The sequence below is a fragment of the Aureobasidium melanogenum genome (assembly GCF_000721775.1).
Source record: "Aureobasidium melanogenum CBS 110374 unplaced genomic scaffold scaffold_1, whole genome shotgun sequence".
Lineage (NCBI taxonomy): Eukaryota > Fungi > Ascomycota > Dothideomycetes > Dothideales > Saccotheciaceae > Aureobasidium > Aureobasidium melanogenum.
The window spans coordinates 2069894-2096712 of NW_024470053.1; the positions used below are offsets into that span (position 1 = coordinate 2069894).

Here is a 26819-nt window from a genome sequence, read left to right on the forward strand (position 1 = left end):
TCTGGTTATGCGTATATGATTGACAATTTCTCTCGCTTCTGAAGACGGTATTTGAGGATTCACTTTATGGTCTCCCCTGCGTCCCCGTGATAAACTTTACCCGGAATGGTCGATTGAATATCTTTAGGGCTCTGCGTCGTATACCCATCTGGAATGGAAAATGCTTTGCGGGAGGTATCGTGTGATCAGTGTCATGATCGATTCTGATTCTAATCGAGCCATTTATGTTTGAGCTTATCCGATGCATCATCTGCAATGCATTCGAGCCTCTTCTCGTCCAGGCTAAAAGAAAGAAAAAGTAAACTGAGGCCCCCTGCCTCGAAAGCAAACGCCGTCTTATATGCAGTCATGTCGTAAAAGTGCCGATTCGCGTCTCTTTCCCATAATGATGCAATGATCAAAGGTCAGCCATCATGTCTTCGTCCTGGTCACCGTTCTCAGGTGCATCCCACACATCCATCGGATCTTCGTAGCCTTGAGCACCGGCAGTCTCGGCACGCTTGCTTCTGCGGGTAAAGTCTACAAACTCCTTCTGAACTGCAAGCCTGCGATCAGCTTCACGGACGTGTTTGGCTAGTCGCTCGATGTGAGCGGATTTCTCCTTCAAGAGAGCGTCTTGGTCGATGGCGGGTTGATTGGGGTTGTTTGAGAGGAAGCGAAGAACAGGCTTGGTATCAGCGCCTGCAATAGGTGGAGGAAGCATGGCGTTCAGGTGGCCATCACGAATCATGGTGCTGAGAAGAGTTGTGGTAGCTGGCGGAGTAAGATTGAGGTGGAGAGCGACTGTTTCGATGGGAAGTGCAGCGTAGGTCTTTTGAAGGTCGATGACACGGTAACGGCGCAATGAATCGGCGACCTGGTTAACAATGGCTGTGTTGCCGTCCTACAGAAGTTAGCCATGGAGTCCCCTGAAGCAGTTCTTTGGACAGTCATACCTCGTCCCAGATAGCAGTCGCAGCGGCAATCTCAGCATCTAGGCGTACGACATCACGCTTCTTGAAGATATCTGCAAGGACTTCGTATGCCTTGGACAGACTGGAATACGTCTTGATCATCTGAGTGTTGATCAGACCTTTGGTGAATGTGAGAGAGCCAGTAGACAGCAAGCTGACGAGGATGGACTTTTTGTAGGCCTCAACCATCAAAGGAGTTGCAACGTTCTGGGTAGGTGAACCAAGGATAAGCTCGAGGAAGAGACGGGCGCGGGTATAGCGATGCAGGCCGATGTAGACGTGTGCACCCAACAAGTAGTATTCATGAACGTCCGAGGCAGTCAGAGGTGCCGAGATATGTGATGACTTCGTGATGAAGGTGGCACTGATTTGGTGGTCGGCGCATGGCAGGCGATCGTCGACACCCTTTTGTGGGTCAGTAGGGAGGTTGTAGATGTCCTTGTCGAGGATGGGCAGGGCTTGACGAGGCAGACGGGCCGACAGACATAGTCGCACGAAAAGAAGGTGGTTGGATGTAAGGGTGCTGGACTCATAGTCTAAGCGAAGGATGGCGGTTGCGATGTAGGGAATGACGGATGCCTAAATCAGGCGTTAGTCAAAGGCAGTAGGCATTGTTATTATGATCGTACGTCTTTAGAGTGGTCATAGTAGTTCGCCAGCCAGGTCAGGAGTTGCTGCATCTCGGGGCCGACATAGCGAGCCTGGACGGGATCGAAGTGTGTGAGGAAGTTGGCAACCAGCGCCACCTGTTGCGCCAGGACTGCCTGTTGGGCGTATGCGAGGAGCACGGTCAAGTAGCCGATTGTGTTTCGAGTGGGATCCAGTAGCTATCAGGCCAAGTCAGTCTTGTGTCAACAGGAGGATTGAGCAGCGACTCACATCTACCAAGGGCTTGCCTTGGACCTGCTGCGGCACATCCTGAGCCTTGAGCTTTCGCATGTAATCGACCAGTCTGCGCAGGCTCGTGTCGCACTTCTTGTCATCCAGAGGGGCGCCATTATCGTCAACCAGCGGGTCCGACAGCAGGTAGCTCACGAGGTCGGCCATGTTGTCTTGAATGCTTGATTGTTTTGTAGCAGCTGGTGGAGTTTACGGATGGATTGAAGCACATGCGACCCCGATGACGATGCGGAGCCAAACGCGTCCGAGCTTCCTTTTGTCCCTTTTTATCCTCACTTATGCCCTCCACTCTCTTTCACTAATGCATCCAGCTACCGCAAATGACTACCTAGTCTTCTTGCTTGTCGGGACTGTTTTTCCACACCTTGATGGTTCCGTCCAGGCTGCACGTCGCCACCATACTGCTGTCCGGACTGCTATCAACTCCAAGCACCACGTCGTCGTGGCCTTCCAGAACCTGCAGTACTGCCTTGGTATTGACATCCCATATCACTGCTTTGCCCTCTTCGTCGCCGCACATGGCGAATGCTGACTCTTCTCCATCCTCCTGCTCGTTAAAGTATGTTCCGAAACACGCATTGATGCTGAATTTCTGGTTCTTGTGTCCCTGATATGTCTTGATACATCGACCTTCGACGTACTTCCATAACCGTACACTCGAGTCGAGTGTCGCCGCAAGCACGAATTTGCCATTGGGGGAGAAGCGTACCGAAGTGACGGGCGCGTTGTCTTCGTGCACTAGTGTCTTCAGACATTGTCCTGTATTTGAATCCCACAGTCGGCTGCACCAAAATGTTAGTCGATGCTCCATCAAGTATCCTTGGATGTGCAACTCACATGAGGCCATCGCTCGAGCAAGATGCCACAAGCGTTCCGTCCCGTACAAAGTCGACTCCAGATACTGGGTCTGAGTGAGCAGGTAGCGACCTCATCACTCGGGCTGTCCGCACGTCCCACAAAAAGACTGCTTCGTCGTATGATCCGCTCACGAGCATGTTACCCTTCGGCGAAAAGGCGATGCTGTATATGTAGTTGTGGTGACCAGTCAAGGCTGTCGGCATGCATTTTCCCTGCTCTTGTCATCAGCCGTGCTCTGCGAAAGCACATGTCTTGTTGCGTACCGTCCTGACATCCCAGAGTCTGATGGATTTGTCGTCGGAGCCCGATGCAAGGACTATCGAGTCGGGAGCCCAGGATATGGTAGAGACACCGGCGAGGTGGCCTTCGAGAGTGTGCACCAATGTTCCTGTCTGGGCATTCCACACTTTGATGGTGCAATCGGCGGCTGAGATGTGTCAGTCACTGGCGATAGTGTGAAGAATTGTCGCGTAGCTCACAGCAGCTGGCAACCCATTTCCCATTTGGCGAGAACCGCACAGCAGCGACACCCCTCTTGTGACCTCTTAGGGTCATGTACGGCTTGTAATGTACGCCGAATGGTCGCGAGTCGTCTGTTTGTTGGTCTCGTTCGCGCGGAGTCTGTGAGTTGCTGGCGATAGGTGGTTCCCCTGTATCCGACTCTTCTTCAAAGGCATAACCATTTTCGGCATCTGTAGGTGTATTGAGGTCGAGCTTTTGGTCGTTGTCGAAAGAGGATTGTGGTGAGTTGGAATCGAGTCTGCGACGCTTTGGAGAGGGCTCTGGCCCAAGGACATCGTCCATCAAGCCTTGCACCTGGTCGGCGATGCTCATAGTGTACCGCAGAAAGGCAGGCGTGTGCTGTAGAGACCAAAAATCGGTATGCGACAGGTTGCGACAAGAAAATGTTGGTGGAGTCTGGCTTTCACATGCGAATGTTTGGCTCTTCTCCAGAATTGCGTCTCGAAATGACATCAATCAGAAATCGAGCTGTCTCTCGTAATTTACTTATCACAATCTCCCATCTTACAATTCTACAGACTTGATCATGGACCAAGCAAGACAGACACTGGAGCTACCGAGCTCGATATGCGTCTTCTCACTTAACTGCTGGGGCCTCAAGTTCATCTCAAAGTACCGCCATGAACGCCTTGTAGAGATCGGCAACCACCTCGCCAGAGTATCGCCTGCTCCCGAAATCGTCGGTCTGCAAGAATGCTGGACTCAACAAGACTTCAACGCCATTCGTGAGCGAACGAAACACATCTTACCCTATGGAAAGTTCTACTGGAGTGGTATCTTTGGCGGCGGCCTGGCCATCCTGTCCAAATGGCCCATTGAGGAGAGCACCATGGTCAAATATCCACTCAATGGCCGACCTGCCGCCTTCTACCGTGGCGATTGGTATGTTGGCAAGGGAGTAGCCTGCGCCCGCATCCGCATTGGTCCTGGCAAGAAAGATATCGTCGAGGTCTTTACTACACACTTGCACGCTCCGTACGAAGCCGAGCCCAACGATTCCTACATCTGCCATCGCACTGCCCAGGCTTGGGAGATCGCAAAACTCATGCGTGGCGCTGCCGAACGTGGCCACATGGTCCTAGGTCTGGGCGACTTCAACATGATCCCACTATCACTGGCTCATCGCTTGATCGAGGCTCATTCTCCTGTCAAGGATGTTTGGAGAGTCATACATCCCAACTCTGCCATTGGCGCTGCCACACACGAGGCTGAGAAGGCGAGAGGAGTTCCAGTCCCTTCGTCTGATGAGTGTTTGAAAGAGCATGGAACTACCTGCGACAACAGGTATAACACCTGGCGCTGGAACAAAGGTGACAAGAAGAAACTGCTGGAGAAGAGACAAGACACACCAGTCGACGGCTCACAACCAGATACAAAAGCCAAACGTCTGGATTACATCTTCTTTGGTGGCGATGCCGAAGGCCCAGCATCACAATGGAGCATTGACAGTGTCAATGTAGGAGTTACCGAACGACACCCAGAGCTCCTCTGCTCGCTTTCCGATCACTTCTCTGTAGAAACAACACTTACACGTTCGTCCAATCCATCAAACGCACTGCCACAATCGACTACTTTCTTACCTGTCGAGACTTATGACCAAATCCTCGCCATGGTGCACAAGTACGAGGCTCGCGAACGCAAGCAGCGCAAGTACCGCTTATACCATTTTGGTGCCGAGCTTCTCATAGCCATCGGATGTCTGATCGCCGTCTGGTGGTCACCACGCAACTTTGTAGCGTTCCTGCTAATGCTACTAAGTACATTGGGTCTTTCAGCAGGCGTGATTGATGGCCTGATGGGCGGGCTATTCGTAGGAAGCGAGTTGCGCGCGCTCCGAGAATTCGAATGGGAGATTACGAATGCGAGGACCATGGCTCTTGCTGCTCAACAAGCGTTGTTGAAATAGGTATCGCGGAGTGATGATCGATAAAGGCTATTGAGAGTACTTCGTCCCCTTGAGTTTTTTTGTGGTTTCTTGGTCTCAATCGTCGATGCATCGAAGTTGTCGTCTACCTTACACAATTCTAGCTCAATAATTACTCGAGCAGCTTGGATCTCACATAGTACAGTACAGAAACATAATAATATCCGGAAATGATGACGGTTCCTATTCACTCGTCCTCTTGTTCTTCAATCTCTCAATTCTCTTGGAAAATATTTTGTTCTAGGTCTTTTTTTTTTTCTCCATGCGAGATTTGAAGGATTATGTGTGATTGCCCTTGCATTGCATATTTGCATGGCCTCGACATGGGGGGGTATCCTGCAAGCCATATATCATGAATCGCAACTTGCGTTGCCCAAATCAGGGCATTGCTTCGTCTTAATGCCTGGCCTCTCATGGGCTTTTTCAGCTGCCTGCTGCACAGCCGAACCTAGGTACTCTAGATCCTAGCAAAGATCGTGGCTGCCGCCTGGGAACGCAGTTCATTCTATCGAACCTTCTGCATCTCTATTACCCACCATGAAAGCAGAAGCAACAAGTACTTTTGTTCCCTCGGAATTAAGTATAAGCTCTAAGAGTTTGCAAGGAAAACCCTTTGTGAGTTCGTATGTAGGTTCGTATGATGGACATCCTCGGCACCCTCGGCGTAAGTTCAAGCTTTCAAACCCAACTATCCTTCCCGCTGTCGTCTGTAGTTGCTTCCTTTTTGCCAAACCCTTCCCATCTTTAGAACCTAACAAGCAAAAAGTTTGGTACAGGCAAGTGGAGTTCACAAAACAGTTTTGTGGAGTACATTTTCGCTTGTATGGTGGAGAAAAAAAGGCGAATTCTCAGACAGTCCAAACCAAAGCTTAAAAGCCATATTTGCTGTTATACACGGCTTAGAGTTAGTCAGCTTGGTGCAGGTGAGGAAAGGAATCTCGGAAACAAAGTGGAGGAGCTTGTTGCACCTGCATGAAATGAAACGAGATGCTCCATTCCTGCAGGATGCGAAAAAAGATTTTTTTCTTCTCGAGGGTTCTGCTTTCATTCCATTCCTACAGGATTCAGAGGAATGTCAATTGGGCTTTTCTTGCTTTCGACAGGGGTTTGAAAACAGCGTCGATTGGGTCTAGAATGTGCAAGACGCTCAAGGAGGAAGAAACGAAACAGATGATGCTGTGTCAGAAGTCCACGTGAATGGTCTCTATCACACCAGAGTCGAAAAGACCTATGTCAAAAGAGACACCACACGTGCTGGTGATACACATCACAAGACTTCCGCAAGACTTCCTTATCACATGTGACTAACTCACTATCAAACCCATCACTCCATATTTCTAGGGCAGACTCCCTACGCCGCAAAGCCGAGCAAGAAAGACAAGCGCAGCCAGTGCACCAAGCGCTTGATCGACAGCCCAAAGAAACGCAATATAAATTGGATATCCAACAAAAAAAAAAGCCCCAATTCCGATGCCCCCGTACTCGCACCGCATTGTATGCATACGCAAGCAAGAGCAAAAAAAGTCAGAAATCGCGCAAGATGATCATAGGGAAACTCCTTCCTTTGCCCCAACATTTTAATATATTGGCCTTACCATGGAGAAGGGTCAGGTTTGGGTGGAGAAAGACTCCCCAAAGGGAGGCCTGAGATACATCATAAGAGCAATCTTATCGGACAAGAGGCAGCACTCAATCTAGGTTCCCCAGAGTTGGTGTGAGTTGGGAGGAAACATGGGACAGTTGGGAAAATCGTAATACACGTGCCGCTGTCATCTCATTCCTTGACAGCGTCGACGATGTCAGGGCAGAGCACGTAAAAGCGATACGAACAATAGCCGCGCGCTTGTGTTGACCAGCGGTCATGGAACCGGTGTTCGTCTCTCGTCAACCGAGCGCCGGTCTATTCCCTGGTGCCGCTGCGTCGGGCAGCGACGGCGTGCCTGTCAACAATGGTCGTGCGAATCATGAGATCTTCCGTCTTCTTCTAGCAAAGAGTTGCAAGCAAGGAGGTTGGGACTTGTGGGAAGTTGGGAACGTATTGGAGACTTTCCGACAATTGGCGCCAAAGTCAGACAAAGTGCTGACATGGGTATGTATCGATATGCAGGTACATGGGGATTCAGGGTGACTTTTGTTCAGGTACAGTTCAGGTAATCGGAGTACAAGGTTCATGAGCGGAACGATGGGATCCAGCAGTTCGGCGACTGGACATGAATGTGAAGCACAGAAAAGAGACTCGAGGTTGGTGTTACGAGTTGATTTGTGCGACTTTGGGCACCTCTGACGTGCCTGAAGATCGCAAGCCGAGGCTTTTGTGCGTTCCTGAAGATCAGAAGTTAATTGCGTAGATGGTCGTAGATTTTGTCTCTCACCAGTCTTCTGATATCGTTGTACCAGCACATATTAGAGCTTCCCTGGTACTGTCTTGACCGCATGATGTTGAGCAGCGAGATCTCGCCGTTCGGTGGACGAAGCATTTTTGAATCTTGCATAAAACGGTCCTTCTACGATGTGCCAACAGAAACGGGTTCGCATGGATTACAGTACCCAGCATGAGCTTTGTAGTAACGGCTCTGCATGTGTTGAAACGCCTTGAGCCTCCAGCTCAGCTCTCCTACCATAAGCGATCTTAAAGCTCTTGGGGATAAGTCTCAACGACCTGCGGGCGTATGTCCGGCTGGCTGGGCAAATACATGAATGCCATAGACCTAGCGAGAAGGATTCGGACCCTGTGGTTTGTTGAAGGCGTTCGTGAAATAACAATATCCCGTCACCCCTCATGGCGTTCCTTTCACTTTTTGTGGAGGCAACTTTCATTCACTGTCCCGCTGTCGCGAAAGCCACCATCAACTCAACATGGCAAAAAGAGTGCTGAAAACCTGTGACCATCGACGGCACAGCCGCCAGGGCGGCAGTAGACGAGAAGAGGCACGACGCGGCTCACGTTACGAATGAATCGACAAAAGATAGTGATCTTCACTCAATGCAACAGAAAGAGCAATCGCGGACCTACTTGCTTGCTGTAGCTGTTCAATAGGCCGAGCAGCGTTGGGATTCGGGGAAAACTCTCGCACTGCCGCCAACATTGCCTGACGTGTAACCACAGCTGCGTGCGCATGTCAGATGTTGCTGCCGCTGCTGCTGATGATAATGAAGATGGCGCTCCACTAGGAGTAAAGGAAGGAGATTTTGTTCTTCTTGTCAGCGAGTCGCTAGCTTTGCGAGGCTTTACCCAGAGTTCTGGGGAGCGGATGGCGCTTGTCGGCTGTCGTGGCCCAGTCCGCGCCATATATTGGTGATTATCTGGTTGGCTAATGTGGTGGCATGGAGAATCAATTTCGCCAGGCAAGCAGGACACGACGACTGAGTCTCTTTCGTGCATCAATTGCGGGTTCAGAACAACAAGGTTCAGTGCGTGCTTCTCGCTTTTTGGAGTCCTCCCTGTCCGAGATTGAGACAACAATGGGTTGTCCTGCCACTGGTGCTGTTGATCCCACGTAGATAGGCGGCCTGATTTAACGGATGCCACCTTGGTTCTACACGGCAGTTGAAGAATGCCATGTGAAGCTGCGAGACCATGCTCCCTGACACCTGTCTGCTCTGATCTTGTCCTTAATCAGTAATGCAGCCTGTACAAGCACAAGCCGGTGGATTGCAAAGTGACACCAACGAAAAGCCAGCTCGTCCGGCTCGTTTTCCCGTTCGTCACAGCTCAACAGGGTGCATGTGGGCGCAGACCGTGCATGCGGCAGCTTGGACCTCCAAATTGTGTGGTACTCACCAAAACCGCCGAGTCTCGATGTTTTCCTGAGTCGCAAAGACCCATGAAAGATCCATAGTGGCCTAAGCACGCAACTTATCGGGCTGTTGGACAGCTGCTAAATCGATGACTCCACAGAGGCATCGAGGAGATAGGTGTGAGTGTCTATAGCGACAGGGAGAAAAGCACAGTGTTTGAAACAGCACGGCACGATTGTTCAAAGCGCTCGCTTCAGCTTCCGGCTGCCGTTGATGTTGGACGAGAAAGAAGGTTTAGGGTCAACGGTCTAGCGGAGACCTGCAGAATGGAACAAGTTTGTTTGACTCTCCAACAGTCTGACAAGAGTCGAGGAGAAGGCGATGTGGGTTTTTGGCTGAGGGCTTGCAGGAAGCAGCAAGCGGCAAGAATGGTGGTACGTTAGCGGCACTGTGGCGCCAGACCCGGGCAGGAACAGATACACAGACACCTGATGGCGTTGCGGAACAAGGCCCATGGCGGAGCATCGACAAGGCCCATAATCGACAAGGCCCAATTTGAGATCAGCGCCCGCCGACCGGTGCACAAAGCTTTGGACCCAGGAAGCTTGGGTCCGATTTGGCAGAGCGTCCCCATGCCCCATGCTTTCGCTCTCATGCTGTGTGATGACTGTGGATAATAATAAAGAGCACCTGAGTAGCGAGGACTCGACATCCGCCGCGAACCATCAAAACAGTCGCCACTTCCCACCTTGATGCCATTGAGGTTTTGTTTGTTCCTTCTTGCAATTCACAAACAGGCTCTTTCCTTCCTCATCCGTTTCCCCACCTGTGTCGCGTGCTGGATACATAGCCAAACATTCTTTCAAAACACTTCCAGTCCTTACCCATTGGCCGTGCCAGTTTCTCTTCGAAACATAACCTTCCACTCATCGACCATTGCAACAACCCGTCCTAAACTTGCCTGGCAGTAAGAAGGGGCGTTTGCCTGGACGTTTCATCTAGCTCCCGCACAAACCGTCCTGTCTCTCTCTCGGAAAAGCGTTTGAAGCTTTCTCTGTCTGATGACATAGCGACAATCCATTCCACCACCACTCTATACAAAGCAGAAACATCTCGCAGTTGCCTGCTCCCCGAGTCCCACCACTCTCAAACATGGACACAATGGAAAACGCGTCGCACTCGCGCAACGCTTCTGCGGATCACCACTCTTATGCACTGATCCTTGAGCACATCCTCAGTGACCCAGCTACCTACGAACTACCTCTACGCACCATGTACACTATCAACTCTACCCCCGCCGCACGTGCTGGACACTCTCTCTCCCACACACGCACACGTGAGAACTCAATAGACTCGCGTACCAGCGAGTCACCAACTTCCCCAAATTTTCCCTTCCGCAACGACACGGCCACCGAGTCACTGTCAACAAACCTCATGGCACAAATGGCTAGCCTTCCGTCGCAACCCACTTCACTGCCGCCTTCTTTCATTACCGCTTTCCTCCGCAAGGCTTTCTCCGCCGACCTTCGCTTTGTTGACTTCCCTCAAGCTTTGACTGGACTCGACTACCTCAAAGACCTAGAGACTAGAAGACGCAGAGAAGTCGCTGCAGCCTTGGAATGTCTGGGCATCGACCGCAACACTATCGGCGCTGCGGAGGAGGAGCTTTCTAGACGCTACCCTGGCGTGCTCTCATGGTTTCGCACACTCGAAGAGAAGGAACGCAAGATCGAGGCTCTCTACACACAAGTCTACGTTGCTCTTCGCCGCTGGGTCCTCATCAACGAGCTCTCATTGACTCCCTTCAACAAGCACAACTGTATCGCCATGCTTAACACCCTCTACCCTCCTATTGTCTCTTCTCAGCCTACATCTAAACTCACTCCTGGAATCTTAAAGAAGCAACGTGATACCTTCTTCAAGTACATCCAAGCCGTCGAGAAGAGTGGTCCCGCTGTCCTGATCAACCTCATTCAGCAAGGCAAGAAGCCCACCGACGAGAATGGCTGGGCATCAACTCGCAACACCCTTGACATGTATCTGCAAGTCGCCAACAGTCTCATCTCTGAATGTCAAGAAATCCTCTACACCGACACAACTTCTATCATCGACTCGGCCGAGACCAAACGCAAAGGTCGCAAGGTTGATTCTGGCATAAGCTTCCCCGAATCTGACCACCGCCGCCCTTCATCTAGCAGCAGCAAGAGCAGCAAGAATTCCTTCTCCGAAGATGCTCCAGTCAATGAGATGCGTCGTAAATCATCCTCTGGCATCCTTCGCACCTCGGGTTTGATGAAGTTCGCTCGCGAAATGAAGAATATGGGCTTCAACAGAACTGATGTTGATGAGATGATCAAGCCATCTGTCCCTACACCTACTCCTGCTTTCCCCGAAGTTGAAGCACCTGGCCCCGATAGATCGTCCAAGAGTCTGCGCAAGATCCGCAGCTTCAGCAACCTCGGTGGCCTACGTTCTGGCAACTCCAGTTCGACTTCCTTGGCTAGCAGTGGTAACCGCAGCGACGTTCCTCACTTCGACGCCGATGAGATGAAGAGACAGCGTCTCATCTACGAAGCTAATGCCGCAAAGCAGCAAAAGCCTTGAACTCTGCTGTCCTCACCATACAACCCGAACATAAAACACTCTGTACAGTAACGACTTTCACGACCTCCAACCGCCAGCATCTGCGACCAATGTTTCTTTTGTTCCAAACTATACCCCTTTGCTGTTGTACAAATTCTTGCGATCGGTGCCTATCTTTTGCACTTGGCACACATATTGTCGATCACTGTTGATGATCACGCATCACGTTCCTTTTCCTTCATGTTTTCGTTCATCGTTGTCCTCGTCACGGCGTTTTCATGATACAAGGATGGGAAATTGGGAGGCTAGCATTATCGGAATGGAAAAGGGGAAACCAAAAAGTGATTGACTTTGGAGTCTCTGCTTTCCTCGGAGTGGTGGCCGGCGATGCCACTCTGACCGTTGTTCTGATACATGCATTAATGAGTTAGGAAGAGGAGAGGGCCCACACTTTTTGCAGATTCGCCATGAAAAATGTATTAATATCTCTCAAACTTTTCCTCCATGACTTTTACACTTCGCCATCGTCGCCCCTTGATGAGTTCATGCATCCTTCTTGACTATTGTTTCGTTGTTGTGGACATCTTCGTCCGACCATGACTCGGTTTACGAGTCGTCGTTTGGCTTATCTGAGTTCACAGCCCAAGATTTGTCTCATCTCCTTGGTTTTTTCCATACTCGACCGAGGTGGTTTTAGATCTGTAGATCTCACATCGCAAAATCTATTGCGACTCGGTCCGATCTGCCGATGAATATCTTTGAGTCAGCGAGCGATAGAGTCGACGAGTAGTTTGCCAATGTCAAAAGAGGTATTCTGTTCTTGTTCTCTAAGTCATGTTGTAGCTGGGAAGACCCTGGCAGCTCATCAGCCGCAGCGGAAAATCGTATGTCCATATCTGTTAGACTTCACCTGCTATGAGTCAGCTTGTCAAAGACACGCCCTACCATCAACAGTCATACGAGTTGTGTATAAGTATCGAGGAAACAGAGTCCAGGTTGATCTCATATATTTTGTGTATCCTTCCACTCGTTCTCAAGAAAAATCATTGATCAGGGCCTTCGATTCAACTGTTCAACAACCATAATCACACTACCAAAGCTTCTCTTCCTCGCTTGACAGATCTGGTCTATCTCAAGATGGCAAGCTTGCAGTACACTACCCTGGACGTTTTTACAACGAAAAAGTTTGCCGGCAACCCATTGGCTGTGTGCCATGTACCAAAAGGCGTCACTCTCACCCAAGAGCAAAAACAGACCATTGCTGTCGAATTCAATTACTCGGAGACCACTTTCCTGCACCCGTGCTCGAATGAAGGTGATGAAGTTCCTGAATGGCCACTGGACATCTTCACTATCAAGTGCGAGCTACCCTTTGCTGGTCATCCTACCATTGGAACTGCGTGCCATATCCTGAGTCAAACAGACAAGACCAAGGGTAGATTCAAGGTCAAGGCTGGCATCATTGAACTCGACTACAAAGATGGTGTAGCAAAGGCTTCCATCCCTCACAACACCCATATCCACTCTACGACCGACTTGTCTGCTTCTGCTATGTTGAAGTGGCAACCTGGCCTCAAGCCCTTCTACCAGTCTGGAGATCTGAAGATTGATGTCGTGAGTCCTGTCAAGGGCATGAACTTCGCCATGATCGAGCTCAAGAGTTTGGAGGAACTGGCAGCAGTCACTCTGCCTGGTACGGAACTCAACTTTTCTCTTGATGCAGACTGGAACGTCGGACCATGCTTCAGCAAATTCTTCGTCCGCATGCCTGACCAGGGCGATGGTGTCAGAAGACTCAGAACCAGAATGATTGAAGGCAGCTTCGAGGATCCGGCGACTGGAAGTGCTTGCTGTGGGCTGACAGCGTACTTGGTATTGAAGGAAGGCATCCAAGACGGAAAGGTCAAATTTGAAATTCTGCAGGCTGTTGAGATAGGAAGACCAAGTGAGATTGGTGTTGAGATTGAGGTCAAGAGTGGCGAAATCAAGGCGGTTGTGCTGTCTGGAAAGTCTGTGAGCGTTATGGAAGGCAAGATCTTCTATGAGTAGTAATATAAGGGGAAACGGGCAGTAGCAGGCACTAAAAGCATCAATCAATCAGGTTCGTGACTAAACACATGTATATGAATCGTTAGATTGACGTACCGCAGTAGCCCCTTCCTTGTTGGATGTTCAGCGAGTTATAGACTATGAGAATGCACAATTCTGTTTGAGAACAGTACAGTGTCCTCGGGGAGCCATCAAGCCACGTGCTCTCTCTGGATGATGCTATGTGACGGCAAGATATTGTGCATTTGGGCAGCCATAAGCAAGGACGGACATCCGTTCAGGGAAAGAGCTCAATGGTCGATCCAAGACGTACCTTCCACCCCTAGCATGATTCGCTCCAAAAAATCAACACAAAGCAGTTTCAGACTCACACTCACGCGCTTGTTTGCGCACCTACGTTCCGCTTTCACTCCGACCGCGCAGATAACACGATCATCAGTCTCGCGTCGAACTCTCACAACATTCATCGGCGTCAACAGTCTCTCCTGGATATACAGCCCATACGGCCTACGGTAACAGAGTCTCGATAGTCTCTATCCGCTTCACGCTGACGTTCTCTCAGCTAGATCACTCATCAATCAACAACCTGCTGCAGCTATGGCTATGAGTATTGCGCGGGACAACTGCCTTTGGCAGGTCAAACCACCGGATCTCAAGGAGAAGAGTCTCAACAAGCTGGTCAGCTACGCCATCGCTGGACTCAGGACGTGCAAGCTTAGATCTTCGATTTGTCCTTGCCAGTACAAACACATCGAGGCCCTGAACCTTACTTCTGAGGAAGACTATGACGACCATGACTGGACCCCTTCTGGAACTTCTCGTCCTGCGCGCTCAGAGCTTGTAAAGCATCGAAGCATTTGCAAGGAACTATACCAAATCTTGCATGAAGATGATCTGCTTCGCAACCTATACCTTACCTGGTCGAATGAGGCTCTCATCACCTCTCTCAAGCAACGCGGTATCGCCTTGCCTCGCTCTCGAAACAAGTCCGAATACGCCTTGGCTCTGCAGCGCGCCGACGCAACTCGCACTTTTGCATTCATGAACTTGCCTCAGGAAATCCGTATGATGGTCTACGAAGCAGCCTTGAATTCTGATCCTGCGGATGACCACGCCAACCTGGCACGTTCTAAGTGCTCAACGAGACCAGCTCTGCTCCAAACCTGCCGCCAGATCCGCGAGGAGGGAATCGCAATTTTTTACCGAATCAATCGCTTTGTTCTGTTCTTCAGCAGTCAGGGACTCGAGAACAGATCTACATCCTGGTTGAAGACCTACGTGGACGCCGCCCATTTTCAGCACTTGCGTCACATTACTCTGGCTATCTCACGCTGCTGTGGCTGTATGACTTCGCTGATCAAGATCGATCTGAGCTGTCGTGACCCGCTGAACTGGACCGATGAGATCATTGAATCTGAATGGGTTGGCCGTCATCACGTTTCCTGCAAAGAAGTGTATCAGCCACTGGGAGAGATCGCCTTCATGCAAGAAAGAGCCTACCATAATGCAAAACCTTCCCAGAACGCTGATTTGCTTGCTGCCAGCACTGATGCCGCTCACAAAGCCATCGGCAGGCTGTGGGAAGCATGTGGACGGGGCCGCAAGATGAGGCCTTCGCTTTCGGGTCTTTTGGATTTCATCAAGGCCGTGCAGGAGATTGACAAGAGCTTGACAAGAGGATTCCGGTGAACCGACTGTCTACGAATCTTGGAGCTGTAAACCAAAGATGGACGATGGATAACACCAGCCTTGTTACTTGATCTCATGGCTGAAGGTTCGAGGTGAAAACGTGTTGCTGCATTGCGGTAGAGGTAGATCGAGATGGCATTGGGAGGGAAATGGTGGAGAAGAGAACCGGCCATGAAGAAAGCCAGTCAGTATTTAATCCCAGCAAATTGCTAAAGAAAGAAATCCTAGCAGGCAAGATTATCCTGCTGCATAGTCAGCTTGTTAGCTAATTACAATCCTCCCCACTTGGAAGACTCTCACAACATACTGAAGTAATGCATACACTTTCCCAAAGGGTGTCGTTCTCATATAGAGAACCTCATCGAAGACTACCTCTATGGCCACGCTCGTATTCAAAACACAATTGTGCACTTCGATGGCTCATACCTCCTTCATGACTCGGGATATAGAGAGGTCGATTGTAAGATTGTGAGGCTCTTTAGCACACGAGTAGATAGTCAGATCAGTGCACTCAAAGTTCTCTGGCTTCAAGATGGCTGTGTGTCGGCATAGCTTGCTTCGTTGCCTGGTCACTAGGGAAGAGAGAAGGAAAGCACAATTTGAGCATACAGCAGAAGCTGGGAGAAAGTGTATTCACGGATACTTTGGAGCAGAGAGATTAGAAAGCGAAGATACCATTCTTGATACAAAAGAAGTTACTAGAGCAGTAGGTAGGTAACAAGAAGACGGAAAAGAAAAGTGGGGGAAAAGAGTGCAGTGCAAAGCAAAGCAAACCCAACTTGCAGAAGAGCAGAAACCTCGATCAAACCAAAGAGAACGCCTGAGCGATTCAAAATATCACGAAATCGGAAAAAGGAAAACGATCAATTTAATGCTTCAGTCAATGGTAATGTCACTTCTTTAGACTTCCATGTCGAGGAAGATCCACTTGTCACTTGTGCAAGCGACGCCCTTTGACCAGCGGTCCAAGGTAGTAAGCTCGAAACCGACCCAGCCAAGGTCGCGAGTCAAGTCTTTGAGGTCTTCTTGGTCGGCAGAGCGATCAAGGCAGACGACGAGGTTGGAGCAGCCAAAGTCTTCGCTACCAGCCAATTCGAGAAGGCACATGAGGCTGTGAGGCATGGTCAGCAATAAATCAGCAGGCAGAGATACAAGCAGAACATACCCATTCTTGAGATCAGGTCCAATAACCGACTTGTCGAAAAAGACAAACAGGGTGCTTTGTCCATTCTTGTCGGAGACAAAGCCACGGAAGCGCAATCCAGCAGAATACTCCCAGATCTCGACCCACTCACGCACAGCATTGTTGGGAACAGCCATGTCGATAGCGCTGTCGGTCGAGGGCGAAGGAGAAGGCAGAGGTGCACTTTTGTCGATGCTTGTCTTGTTGTTGTTGTAACGCATACCCATCACAAGCGAGTCCTGAGCGACGGTGTTTCCCTCACCAAGAAAAACGGTGTCCAGTGTCTCGCAGAAGAGTCTCTCACATTCTTCCGTGATGGTGTATGCGGCGCCTCCGCTGCGCGAGCGGGCCTTGATGCCCGGGCGCTGCGGCGACGACGAAGCCCTGTTGGCGGGCGTCGTCCGTGGCGACGGTGGCGGTGACGTGCTCACCTCAAACCCACCACCCCGCTCCTGTCGTGGTGTTAGTCTGATTTATAGACGATGCAGAGTAAATACGTACCGCCTGCCCCGCAGGTAGAGTAGTGGAAGCCCTTCAGGGCCATGTCGACGGCATCGACGGTGTAGGCGCTGGCCTGGATGTTTTGACGGGCGGCGACTTCCTTGGTCGCCTGGTAGTAATTACTACTACTACTAAAGTTTTGATTGGAATAATTCGCCATTGAAAGGGTATGCCACGGTTGCGTGCCGGGGCTGGACGGTGATGGGTAGGGGTGTCTGAGACGAGGCGTAAGGAAGACGTAGAGTCTGTCGAATGGCAGCGAGAGCGTGCGAGGTTGGATGGAGCGAGTCGTTTGGTTGCGGTTGGAGCGGACGAAGACGGGCAGGGCTTGTACAGGATTTATGAATCGTCGTCGTTTGACACTTCGAGAAGGCCCTAGCCGTGCACCCCCGCCCACGTGATCGTCGCGACTCACCTATCAGAAACTCACTTGACGACATGACACTCAACTCAAACGGTTGCCGTTTTGGCCTGACATCTCCTTCACAAGAATCATTCACATGTAGAGTAGGCACAATGACATTCAGTGAAACGCATTCGTCATTTGTTATATGTACAGTGGACGAACTCGTCCGTGGCTGATTATGCAGCCAATCTCCTCAGAATAGAAAACCCCTTCCTCCCAGTAGTGCCCAAAGATGAGAGGCCTCCATTCTCTGCATGCCCCAACGCCGACGCTTGATGAAAGATATTTGGATCCAGCTGAATGTGTCTGGTATCCAATAGAAAACATGTAAAACAAAAGAAACTTCTGATCTTGTGCTGTGCAGCGTCTCACATTTCGCGGTAGTCGACCGAGCGCTGTCTGCGGTTGCGAGCTTGGTGACGATGTGGGTTGACAGGGCGCCGGATGTATGCACCGTCATCGCCTTCTGCTCCTTGCTGTTGCATATTGTTGTTTGCGTTGTTCCAGTTCTGGTTGCCTTGCCATTGCTGGCCTTGACCTTGTCCATAGCCTCCGTTCTGGCCCATCATCTGGTTGTTGTAGCCGCCACCATACATGTTTCCTCCGCGTTGTTGCTGTTGTGGGAATCCCATGCCGTTCATACCATTCATGCCATTCATTCCGTTCATGCCGTTCATGAAGTTCATGCCGTTCATGAAGTTCATGCCTCCCCATCCCCCGTTCATCATCATCTGGTTAGGCATACCCATCATGTTCATCGGCGGCATACCCATCATACCAGGGAAGCCCATACCCATGGCTGGGTTGAAGCCGCCCATTCCTGGCATACCTCCTTGTTGGTTGGCGAGAGCGTTCATGGACTGGATGAAGTTGTTCTGGTCAAATGCACCGCCCTGTGCTGGTGGCTGAGATGCGTTGTTCTGCTTGCGCATAGCTGCAGGACCAGTAGGGATTCTAGTATTGTCCAATTCCTCCTCGGCAGGACGCTTCTTCGATTCGGTAGCAGCACTTGTTTGTGGGGTAGATGTAGCGGATTTCTCTCCATTTACTGAGGCTGGCTTTGGCGAGTCTGACTTTCTATCGGATGTGTCGGATTCGTTGGTGGGCTGTTGCTCAGTTGTTGTTGTTGATGGTGGTGGGGTAGCAGACTTCTCCTTTTCCTTCTCAAGCTTCATCTTCGCCTTCTCCTCTTGATAGGCCTTGATCTTGTCTACGGCCTCTTCGTCGGGGATGAGATTGTCAACTAGTGTGTTGTCTGAGGAGCAACCAGGGCAGACAAAGTCATTTTCAAGAAGAGCATTCTCGATACAGTCACGGCAATAGGTCTTCCCACAGCAAGGAGTTTTCATTGGATCGACGAACATGCGTTTGTCAATAGGACATTCCAAGCCTCTCTCGCTCAATTCTTGGCTGTCTGTGTTGGCAGCTTCGGCCTTATCAGCTGCTGCTTTGGCCTTGGCCTGGAACTTCTCCCATGCAGCCTCATCCGGCTTAGCAACGACCCATTCTCCGGTGGCAGTGTACATGACACCAGCAGGCAACTGTGAAACATCGATCGTTCCATCGCTTGATAATGCGGTAGGCTTTTCGACGACCTTGAGGAAGGAGCGTGGAATACCGGTAGTACGTCTAAACTTGGGGCGACCGTCGAAGTTAGGGTCATTGTTGGTGGGACATGCTTGAATCCAGTGACCCTTCTCACCACAGCGATGGCAGGTGTAACCTGGAGGAAGAGGCTTGTCTGGAACATTTGCTGTCTTTTGGAAGCCGCCAGTACGGTGGACAGCCTTTTGGTTGGCCATCTCTTGCTGTTGCTGCTCCCACTGAGCACCTCCTGCCTGAAACATGGCTGCAATCTTCTCTTCTTCAGTCATATTCGGGTTCAAGTCTTGAGGGGCGCCATTGCCCATAGGTGTTCCGGATGCGGCGGCGGGTTTGGAGGATTCGATACGGTGTTGATTCTTTGCCATGACGGGCATTTTGCCGGAGACGTAACGTGCAGCTCTACCAGCACCGGGCTTGGTAGCAGGAAGGCGTCTGGCGAGAACAGTCGTGCCACGGGAGATGATAGATGTGTCATCGTTGTATTCTTGATGAAGTTAGTGATTTGCGATTCGACGACATACACTTGGTGGTTATTAGCTTACCTTCATTAGTGTCGAGGTTGTAGATGTTAAAGTCGAAGTCAGTGCCATCGCCGAGTCTGCTCATGTTGATTATGTCTCGCTTGAGCTCAAAGACAGAGATACCAGTGCCATCAAAGGTCACTCTCTGCACATCCTTCTGGTTTTTGAACCTGAAGAAAACGGAAGAAGACATGGTTAGGGGTTACCGCAAAGGACGAGTTAACGTTAGAAGCAGTAGAGTAGTAGTAAAGAAACCAGATGGATTCCAGGCTCAGATTGTCAAGGAAGGACAATAGGTCTTATTCAGATTTTGCCTCGTGCGAATGCCGACTATGGTAAAATGTTTTTTCTTGACTTTTTCTTCTTTGGAGGTTTAGGAGGTCTTCTCGACACTAAACACTATTGGGGGATACAAGATCTCTGAGTAAAAGGGAGAAAGAGTGTATTGGTGATGTGTGTGAAGACTTCAGGGCAAAGGTTTTGTATGTGAATATGCAACATGCACAGTCGCAGGCTTGTCCCTCCTCTCAGACCAATTCCTCAAACACTTCCACTTGCTCGTGTGAAGATCTTGCGCGGCTGACTCACTGGGCGACAATAGCGCGTTGCTGGCACTTGTCGAAAGGCGCACCCGCGGGCGTTGTAAAGACGTTTAGACGTGAATATTCGAGACGACAAAGACGGTGGCCGTGGTGGATGACGGCTGAAGGGTGAGTCGTGTGCGTATGTTGATGAAAGACAAGAGAAGGATGTCTTGTCGGCGAAGTCCAAGCTGAGGCGCAGGAGCCTGGATTTCACTTAGTCAGCCGGTTGCCGTCGGAAGAACTTTCCGAGCCTTTCCGAATCCGGACAACAGTGGCCTTTACTCGCTCTTACTCTCTCTCTCGAGTATGCAAGCTCTACCATGAATAGGGAGTGCTCACTTCTCAGATGCAAGATACTCGAGTCTGAGACTTATTAATGGCGCATCAATGATCGGATATTGCAATAAATGGCTGTCTCAATCGTAATCAACATTCCGTTTCAAGCTCGGCTCTGTCTCATTCTTCGATGAATCAACCATTGTCTATTGCTTTCGTTGTCTGTCTACCCGTTCTCAAGGAATAGTCACAACCACCTTTCCGACCGCCTTGCTGTCTTCCATATATTCATGGGCCTCGCCTATCTTCTCCAAGGGGAATGTCTTATCAAGGAAATGCTCTGGCTTGAATGTCCCAGATTCGACTTTCTTGACTACTTCTCCAACAATTTTCTCCACACCTTCAGCCTCCTCCTGCCCAGGCTCTAAACTGTAGAAAGTCATCTTTCGCGTAGGTGGAATGAGAGCAGGTGTAAACTCCTTCATGGCCCACTGCTTAGTCAGAACACCTGTAACCACAACTGAGCCATGTTTTGCCAGATTCGGCAGGGCGAGGGACTCAATTGTATCAGGGCCAACGAGCTCCAGGAGACAGTCGACACCACTGGGTGCTAGCTTTTCCAGTTGATTGTTGAGCTCCTCTTCGAGAACGACATGGTCTGCTCCAATCGACTTCAGCTTCTCAGCCTTATCCTGCTTGCGCGTTGTGGCAATGACAGTACATCCGTGGTCTTTCGCTAAGAGTACGGCCCAGACGCCGACACTACTCGTTGCTCCATGGATCAGGGCAGTGGCTCCGTTGGTGAGTTGAGCTGCTTCGAACAAGGAACCATATGCTGTCCACATGGACATTGTGATAGCACCAAGAACATCCCAAGATAGGGAAGTCTGTGGAAGTCTGAACAGACGTTGGGCCGGGCAGATGACATACTCAGCGTAGGCTCCATCAAATGCTTTGCCGCCTCCGTAGATGAATCCAGTGCACAGCTCTCCCTTCTTGAACTTGGTTTCAGAGCCTGCTTCTTCGACTGTGCCTACAAATTCCTCACCTACAATACAAGTCAGTATCGTTTTGGAACGACATACTTCGACTGACCTACCGAGAATCTTTGGTGGGTCAGGATGATATTCATCAACAAACATTCCGAATTCGGGCGGTGCTGGTTTGTCACCATTCCGGCCACGAAGCTCAGCACGGTTTAGTCCAGCAGCCTTGACTTTTACCAAAACCCAGCTTGGTGATGGGAGTGTAGGCCTAGGATACTCTTTATCCATTGTGAAGCATTTCGATGGAGGACTGGCACCAGGCGATGATAGCACCGCCGCGGTCATCTTACCGCTTGGTGTGTTGTCCCATGAAGGCATATTGGTCTTGTGAGTTCTTAGCAGTGTCCGTATCGAATATCGAGGTTGATGGATTCGACAACAGAGAGGTGCTGATGTACATATAATGAGGTTGACAATACTGTGACATCATCAGTGGGTGCAAGCAATGCATCTTTCATTACATGCGCTCTTCTAAGGGCCTGTAATTCGACTTCCATGAGATGTACAAGGGATGAGATGGTGACTGTTCGACAAATCATGGCAATTAACACAGTAGAACCTACGTCGTGACCAGGCAATATTGAAATGGTCTTCACAAACAGAGAGAATTTCCTGTGATTCTACATATGATATGGCTCAGATACTGATTGGTCGAATCTGCTGTAGGTGGGCAATTCGACAAGTCACAGTCACCACTCGTGAGTATGCTCCAGGCGCGATGGAGGAAGCATGAATATATCTGTTGCATACGACCATTTGAAAAATAGTGCACAAGTTAATGTGTCTTCTCGACTGTTGGGAACGTGTGCTGTAGGGTTTAGGTGAAATCATCGCTCATATTTTGCCTGAAACCATGGCTGTCGCACATTGACTGGAGACATAACGTAGTTGCAATCGTATAGTGGATTTGAATGTTTATGGGGTTCGTATCGGGACTCGAAGAATTGGAAAGACAGATAGCGCTTGAGAATTTTTCAGATATGTTACATGAAGAGGTAGAGGGAGTCTATTGGCGATCGAGGGTTGGCGCAGAAAGAAACGTTTACTCGTCGTCGTTCTCCATGTACTTTTGCTTGAGGTCCTTCCATTGGCGCTAGAAAGAGTGTTAGCAGTTGAAGTTTCGCGATGGGGTCGAACGATTGAGGGACGTACGCCCTGGTTGATGGAGTTCCAGACGCTGTTGGAGGCGTTGTCGAAAGCGCTACAGATGGGTTAGACCGGAACGGGCATGAGGTAGCATTGGTTGGGGAGGTAGCGTACATCTCCATGCCGAAAGCGCTGACGAAGACGACGCTGAGGAAAACGTAGTTCTTGCGGAAGATGGTGCTGTTGGATAGAGTCAGAAGGTTGACGAGAGCGGCCGAGGTTGTGGATCGAAGACTGACTTGTACACACTCTGGAGAGCCTGCGATAGACGTTAGCAGCGAACCAGACAATGCGCATGAACGGGGCCCTTACAGGAGAGGCCATTGTGAAGGTTGTATGTGTGAGAATGCGACTCGACGTGAATGTGGTGAACGTGCAATTGCAACTGGCGACGACAAGGGAAGCCGCCGCTGGACGAACCTCAACTTCGATGGTCAGCACGTCTTGGCAGTCTGTGCGTTGGCATTGCGCTTTCTGCTTGCTACATCCACCAAGTCGCACCTACCAGATCAGACCATTGATTCCGGTCGTTGTTTCTGAAGGCTTCCAATCACTGGCATCAAGATGCCCACTGAAGCCTCCAAGGTTTCTCGCGCTGGTATCGCAACTTCAGCGACTGGCGAGCGACACATCCCCTCATCTATTCGACCTGATGGCTCCGTAAGAAAGGAAATTCGTGTACGCCCTGGTTACCGCCCTCCCGAGGATGTCGAGCTCTACAAGAACCGCACCGCCGAAGCATATAAGAATCGTGCCAAGGGTGGTGTTCCCGGCGCCGACTCTGTTTCTGCCACCCCAGATCCTCCTTCTGCCGCTGCCAACAAGAATGCAAAACGTCGAGAGGCCAGGAAGAAGGCCGCAGCTTCTGCTCCAACAAAAAACGATGCGCCTGCTACAACCACACCCACCAACCAATCTCTTACTTCTACAGAACCCGCCAAACAGACTGTAGACCCTGAAGTCGAGAAATCAAAAGAGGCCAAAAAGTTAGCAAAGAAGCTCCGCCAAGCACGCGAGCTTCAGGACAAGAAAGAGAAGGGTGATTCTCTACTTCCAGAGCAGTTCCAAAAGGTCATCAAAATCAACGAGCTTATTCGTCAGCTTGAAACTTTGGGTTTTGATTCGAACGGAGACAAAAAGTTAACAGAAGCAGAGGCGTGAAACACCCAAGACTAATCCATCTCTATCACAATCGCCATGACATTTACTGTGTCGTACAATCCGAAGGGCGTTTCATATCGGACATGAATCTTGTCTGTCCGGACTTGCAACATGCTGCCTCTTCCACCACCAATCCTCGAAGCCACTTGTCGACGCAGTTCGTCAATTGCTTGGGCTTGCGACCAAAACTCTGCGCTATTGTGCTCTCCGGTCAGCTCAACGACGATAGGCTTCTCGTCAAATTCGGCAATCTTGTAAGGTTCAGAGAGATCTGTTTACTGTCAGAGGGCTTGCTTGCTTTTGTTTGCCGAGTGAAAACTTACTGCACTCGTGTCCGAAAGGTATGACCACCAACCTGGTTTTCGAGATGCCGTACAATGCTCGCTGTTCCAGCACAGCGTGGATCTTCTCTGCCGCGGCAGATACCAACGTTGATCGAGACGCTGTTACTTGGTCGACTAAAGTGTATGGTCTTTTTTCCGTCTTCGTCTCCTCAACATTGCGTCCCACTAGCCCGCTCGAGGACCTTTCTTCATAAGGCGGTGGTTGGTCGGCCATTTCAAATCGGAGTAGACGAAAGAACTAAGCGTTGTGTCAAAAGTGCTGCTGATTCTCGAGAATCGATATTCTAAAGGTTCAGGCTGACGTCTGCGCCTCAATATTGTTTGTATGCCTGAACAACTCCCAAGGGCGTGCGATCTCTGTGGAAGATAGTTGGATGGATCTGTCAGACTGTCAGGTGCCTGAATTTACCTTCCAGGCGTCTTCTCGAAATCCTTCGACTGAGCCTACTTACAGCCGAGTGCTTGGCACCAATGACTGTGGAGCATCTTCAACTCCACCTCTATCATGCTCAAGCCAAGACAATTCTGAACTTCGTGTTGCCGTCAAATCCGGAATCTTGTGCCGACCATATACTTGGCCAACAACGCCGTGCCATTTACGTACTTTACTGAGAACGAAAGAGCATCTAAATTGTCGCCTGACTCGCTTCAACACCAACCAGGCATCATCGTGGTCAATATCCGGAACAACGGCATTACTCCAAGGCTGTAGGATGTGGCTCATCCATAGGCATGTCGGCCTTTCATGAGTGATTGGGTAGCTCCGCCATGCGAACAGCAGGTCAGATGCGCATTATGACTGGTTCCGTCCAACTATATAAGATAGAAAATACAGACCCTCTTTCCACCATCCACAGAGTCACCCTCGTCTTTCCTCACATCCACTACTCACACATCAACGTCAAGATGGTTTGGGGATATCATGCTGCGGAGCCCAACTCCTACCTCGTCATCACTGGCGCAGGCGTCAAAAGACTGAAGCTCACCAAGAAGGCTATGGTCCTTCCTTTCCAGAAGGTTACAAAAATCTCAGTCACACCTTTCCATTTCACAACCGACCTCCAGGCCATGACATCGGAAAAGTTGCAAGTCTGTCTACCAGCCGTCTTCACCATCGGCCCTAAGGACGACCCCGAGTCACTGCTGAAATATGCCGGCTTGATGACAGACAACAATTCCGATGCTGGCGTTGCTAGCCGCGAGCACATTCAAGCCATCATCATGGGCATTGTCGAAGGCGAGACAAGATCTGTCGTCTCCAACATCACCATGAAGGAGCTTTTCGAGAAGCGCAGTCTTTACAGGACAAAGGTTGTCGAACATGTTCAAACTGAACTCACTCAATTTGGTCTCCACATCTACAATGCTTCTATCAAGGAGCTTCGCGACATGCCTGGCTCTCATTACTTCGAATACCAGTCGCGCAAAGCGCATGAGGGAGCTCAAGCCGCCGCGAAGGTAGACGTAGCACATGCTCGTAAGTACTGTATTATACCCTATAAGCAAGGCGGGAGGCTCACGAGGAGTTACAGGTATGCAGGGTGAGATTGGTGAAGCCGAAAACGTAGGCAAGACCAAGCAAGAGATTGCCAAGATCAACGCAAACACCGCCGTTCAAGAGACCGAGCGCAAGATCGAAAAGGCAATGGCGGACTCACGCTTCAAATCTCAAGAAATCGAGATAGAGAGGAAGCTGCACATTGAACGCATCCAAGCCGAACGTGCCGCCGAACTCAGAGATGCCGATCTCCAGAAGGGCGTCCAAGAAAGCAAAGCCCTCATGGAACTCGAGCGCATGAGAGCGACAACGGTCACAAAAGCCAAAGTAGCAAAAGAATCCGCCGCCGAAGAAGCAGACGCCCAACTCTACAAAGCCCAGCAAGCAGCAGAAGCCCTCGCCTTCCAACAATCAAAAACCGCCGACCTCGAACTCTACACTACCGAAAAACAAGCAGAAGGCCATTACCACAAGAAACAGCGAGAAACAGAGGCGAAATTCTTGCAAGACAGTAAAGCTGCCGATGCTTCTTTGTACCGCAAGCAACAAGATGCTCTCGGTGACTTTGAGATCAAAAAGGCAGAAGCTGAGGCTTTGTATATTCGTCACGAGCGCGAGGCGGCAGGTATAATCCAACTCGCCACCGCGTACGAGAAACTCGGCAATGTGTTGGGAGGACCCCAAGGCGTGCGTGACTGGATGATGCTGCAGAACAACATTCCCGTGCAGCTCGCAAAGGCAAATGCCGAAGCCATTAGAGGACTGCAGCCGAAAATCAATGTCTGGACTACAGGTGCGCAGGACAGTGCTGCTGTAGACTCGTTTGCGCCTATCAAGAACATTATGCAGAGTCTTCCTCCGCTGTTCTCGACTATCCAGGATCAAACTGGTATGTTGCCGCCGACTTGGTTGGCGCAGATGCCAAATGGCAATGGACAGCGTACGGATTCTGCTCACGAACTTCCGCTTGCTGTGGAGAAGCACAAGGGTATTAATGGTGTTTGAGTCAGATGCCACAGGTCTCACTCTCTCTTGTTTCTCCTGTTGTTTGGTATCTCGCTTTTGCTGTAGCCAGGAGACTTGTTATGTTACAAGTCTGATGGGTTGTTCTCACTACATTAGTCGTCCTCAGTAGGGTAGTGTCACGATAGAGTTAATATCGAGTATCCATCATGGAATCCACTTTCGTCCCATCCAGAAAGCCGGTCACACTTGTTGTTGCACATGGTAGTAGCCCGATAGAGCGGCGATGTTACGAAGGACATGTTGATACCATCAAACGAAAGACTAAATTAGACACGCCATGAAGCGAAGATGAAGAAGAACGCCGTG

At 50.3% G+C, this 26819-nt stretch overlaps 12 protein-coding genes across 12 annotated transcripts; 6 read left to right on the plus strand and 6 right to left on the minus strand.

Moving 5' to 3' along the window:
• Nucleotides 1-397: 397 nt before the first annotated feature.
• Nucleotides 398-1780, minus strand: M437DRAFT_37261 (uncharacterized protein; the record flags this gene model as incomplete). Its single annotated transcript, XM_041019594.1, has 3 exons — nucleotides 398-883; nucleotides 936-1532; nucleotides 1583-1780. Coding segments are annotated over 3 exons (1281 nt in total), but the record flags the coding sequence as incomplete, so codon positions are not given.
• A 401-nt stretch (nucleotides 1781-2181) lies between these two features.
• On the minus strand, nucleotides 2182-3266 carry M437DRAFT_37573 (WD40 repeat protein; the record flags this gene model as incomplete). The annotated part of the gene is made up of 4 exons (XM_041019654.1): nucleotides 2182-2635; nucleotides 2691-2923; nucleotides 2975-3138; nucleotides 3191-3266. The coding sequence occupies 4 exons, from the start codon at nucleotides 3264-3266 to the stop codon at nucleotides 2182-2184; spliced, it is 927 nt and encodes a 308-aa protein (XP_040884792.1).
• Nucleotides 3267-3759: 493 nt separating this feature from the next.
• On the plus strand, nucleotides 3760-5139 carry M437DRAFT_80407 (inositol phosphosphingolipid phospholipase C; the record flags this gene model as incomplete). Its single annotated transcript, XM_041027353.1, has 1 exon — nucleotides 3760-5139. One exon carries the CDS (start codon nucleotides 3760-3762, stop codon nucleotides 5137-5139), a length of 1380 nt encoding a protein of 459 aa, XP_040884793.1.
• Nucleotides 5140-10056: 4917 nt separating this feature from the next.
• M437DRAFT_36469 (uncharacterized protein) lies at nucleotides 10057-11499 on the plus strand (the record flags this gene model as incomplete). The annotated part of the gene is made up of 2 exons (XM_041019456.1): nucleotides 10057-11235; nucleotides 11335-11499. The coding sequence occupies 2 exons, from the start codon at nucleotides 10057-10059 to the stop codon at nucleotides 11497-11499; spliced, it is 1344 nt and encodes a 447-aa protein (XP_040884794.1).
• A 1116-nt stretch (nucleotides 11500-12615) lies between these two features.
• Nucleotides 12616-13527, plus strand: M437DRAFT_71559 (Diaminopimelate epimerase-like protein; the record flags this gene model as incomplete). Its single annotated transcript, XM_041025700.1, has 1 exon — nucleotides 12616-13527. One exon carries the CDS (start codon nucleotides 12616-12618, stop codon nucleotides 13525-13527), a length of 912 nt encoding a protein of 303 aa, XP_040884795.1.
• A 597-nt stretch (nucleotides 13528-14124) lies between these two features.
• M437DRAFT_80410 (uncharacterized protein) lies at nucleotides 14125-15216 on the plus strand (the record flags this gene model as incomplete). The annotated part of the gene is made up of 1 exon (XM_041027354.1): nucleotides 14125-15216. One exon carries the CDS (start codon nucleotides 14125-14127, stop codon nucleotides 15214-15216), a length of 1092 nt encoding a protein of 363 aa, XP_040884796.1.
• A 900-nt stretch (nucleotides 15217-16116) lies between these two features.
• M437DRAFT_37642 (uncharacterized protein) lies at nucleotides 16117-17060 on the minus strand (the record flags this gene model as incomplete). Its single annotated transcript, XM_041019673.1, has 3 exons — nucleotides 16117-16327; nucleotides 16382-16867; nucleotides 16897-17060. The coding sequence occupies 3 exons, from the start codon at nucleotides 17058-17060 to the stop codon at nucleotides 16117-16119; spliced, it is 861 nt and encodes a 286-aa protein (XP_040884797.1).
• Nucleotides 17061-17674: 614 nt separating this feature from the next.
• Nucleotides 17675-19625, minus strand: M437DRAFT_37354 (DWNN-domain-containing protein; the record flags this gene model as incomplete). Its single annotated transcript, XM_041019612.1, has 3 exons — nucleotides 17675-17778; nucleotides 17896-19395; nucleotides 19454-19625. The coding sequence occupies 3 exons, from the start codon at nucleotides 19623-19625 to the stop codon at nucleotides 17675-17677; spliced, it is 1776 nt and encodes a 591-aa protein (XP_040884798.1).
• Nucleotides 19626-20528: 903 nt separating this feature from the next.
• Nucleotides 20529-21623, minus strand: M437DRAFT_37687 (NAD(P)-binding protein; the record flags this gene model as incomplete). The annotated part of the gene is made up of 2 exons (XM_041019686.1): nucleotides 20529-21340; nucleotides 21392-21623. 2 exons carry the CDS (start codon nucleotides 21621-21623, stop codon nucleotides 20529-20531), a joined length of 1044 nt encoding a protein of 347 aa, XP_040884799.1.
• Nucleotides 21624-22380: 757 nt separating this feature from the next.
• M437DRAFT_80414 (ubiquinol-cytochrome C reductase) lies at nucleotides 22381-22808 on the minus strand (the record flags this gene model as incomplete). Its single annotated transcript, XM_041027355.1, has 5 exons — nucleotides 22381-22431; nucleotides 22491-22539; nucleotides 22599-22664; nucleotides 22724-22743; nucleotides 22797-22808. The coding sequence occupies 5 exons, from the start codon at nucleotides 22806-22808 to the stop codon at nucleotides 22381-22383; spliced, it is 198 nt and encodes a 65-aa protein (XP_040884800.1).
• A 240-nt stretch (nucleotides 22809-23048) lies between these two features.
• Nucleotides 23049-23645, plus strand: M437DRAFT_36444 (uncharacterized protein; the record flags this gene model as incomplete). The annotated part of the gene is made up of 1 exon (XM_041019451.1): nucleotides 23049-23645. The coding sequence occupies one exon, from the start codon at nucleotides 23049-23051 to the stop codon at nucleotides 23643-23645; it is 597 nt and encodes a 198-aa protein (XP_040884801.1).
• Nucleotides 23646-24895: 1250 nt separating this feature from the next.
• On the plus strand, nucleotides 24896-26492 carry M437DRAFT_71564 (uncharacterized protein; the record flags this gene model as incomplete). The annotated part of the gene is made up of 2 exons (XM_041025701.1): nucleotides 24896-25466; nucleotides 25522-26492. 2 exons carry the CDS (start codon nucleotides 24896-24898, stop codon nucleotides 26490-26492), a joined length of 1542 nt encoding a protein of 513 aa, XP_040884802.1.
• Nucleotides 26493-26819: the final 327 nt, after the last annotated feature.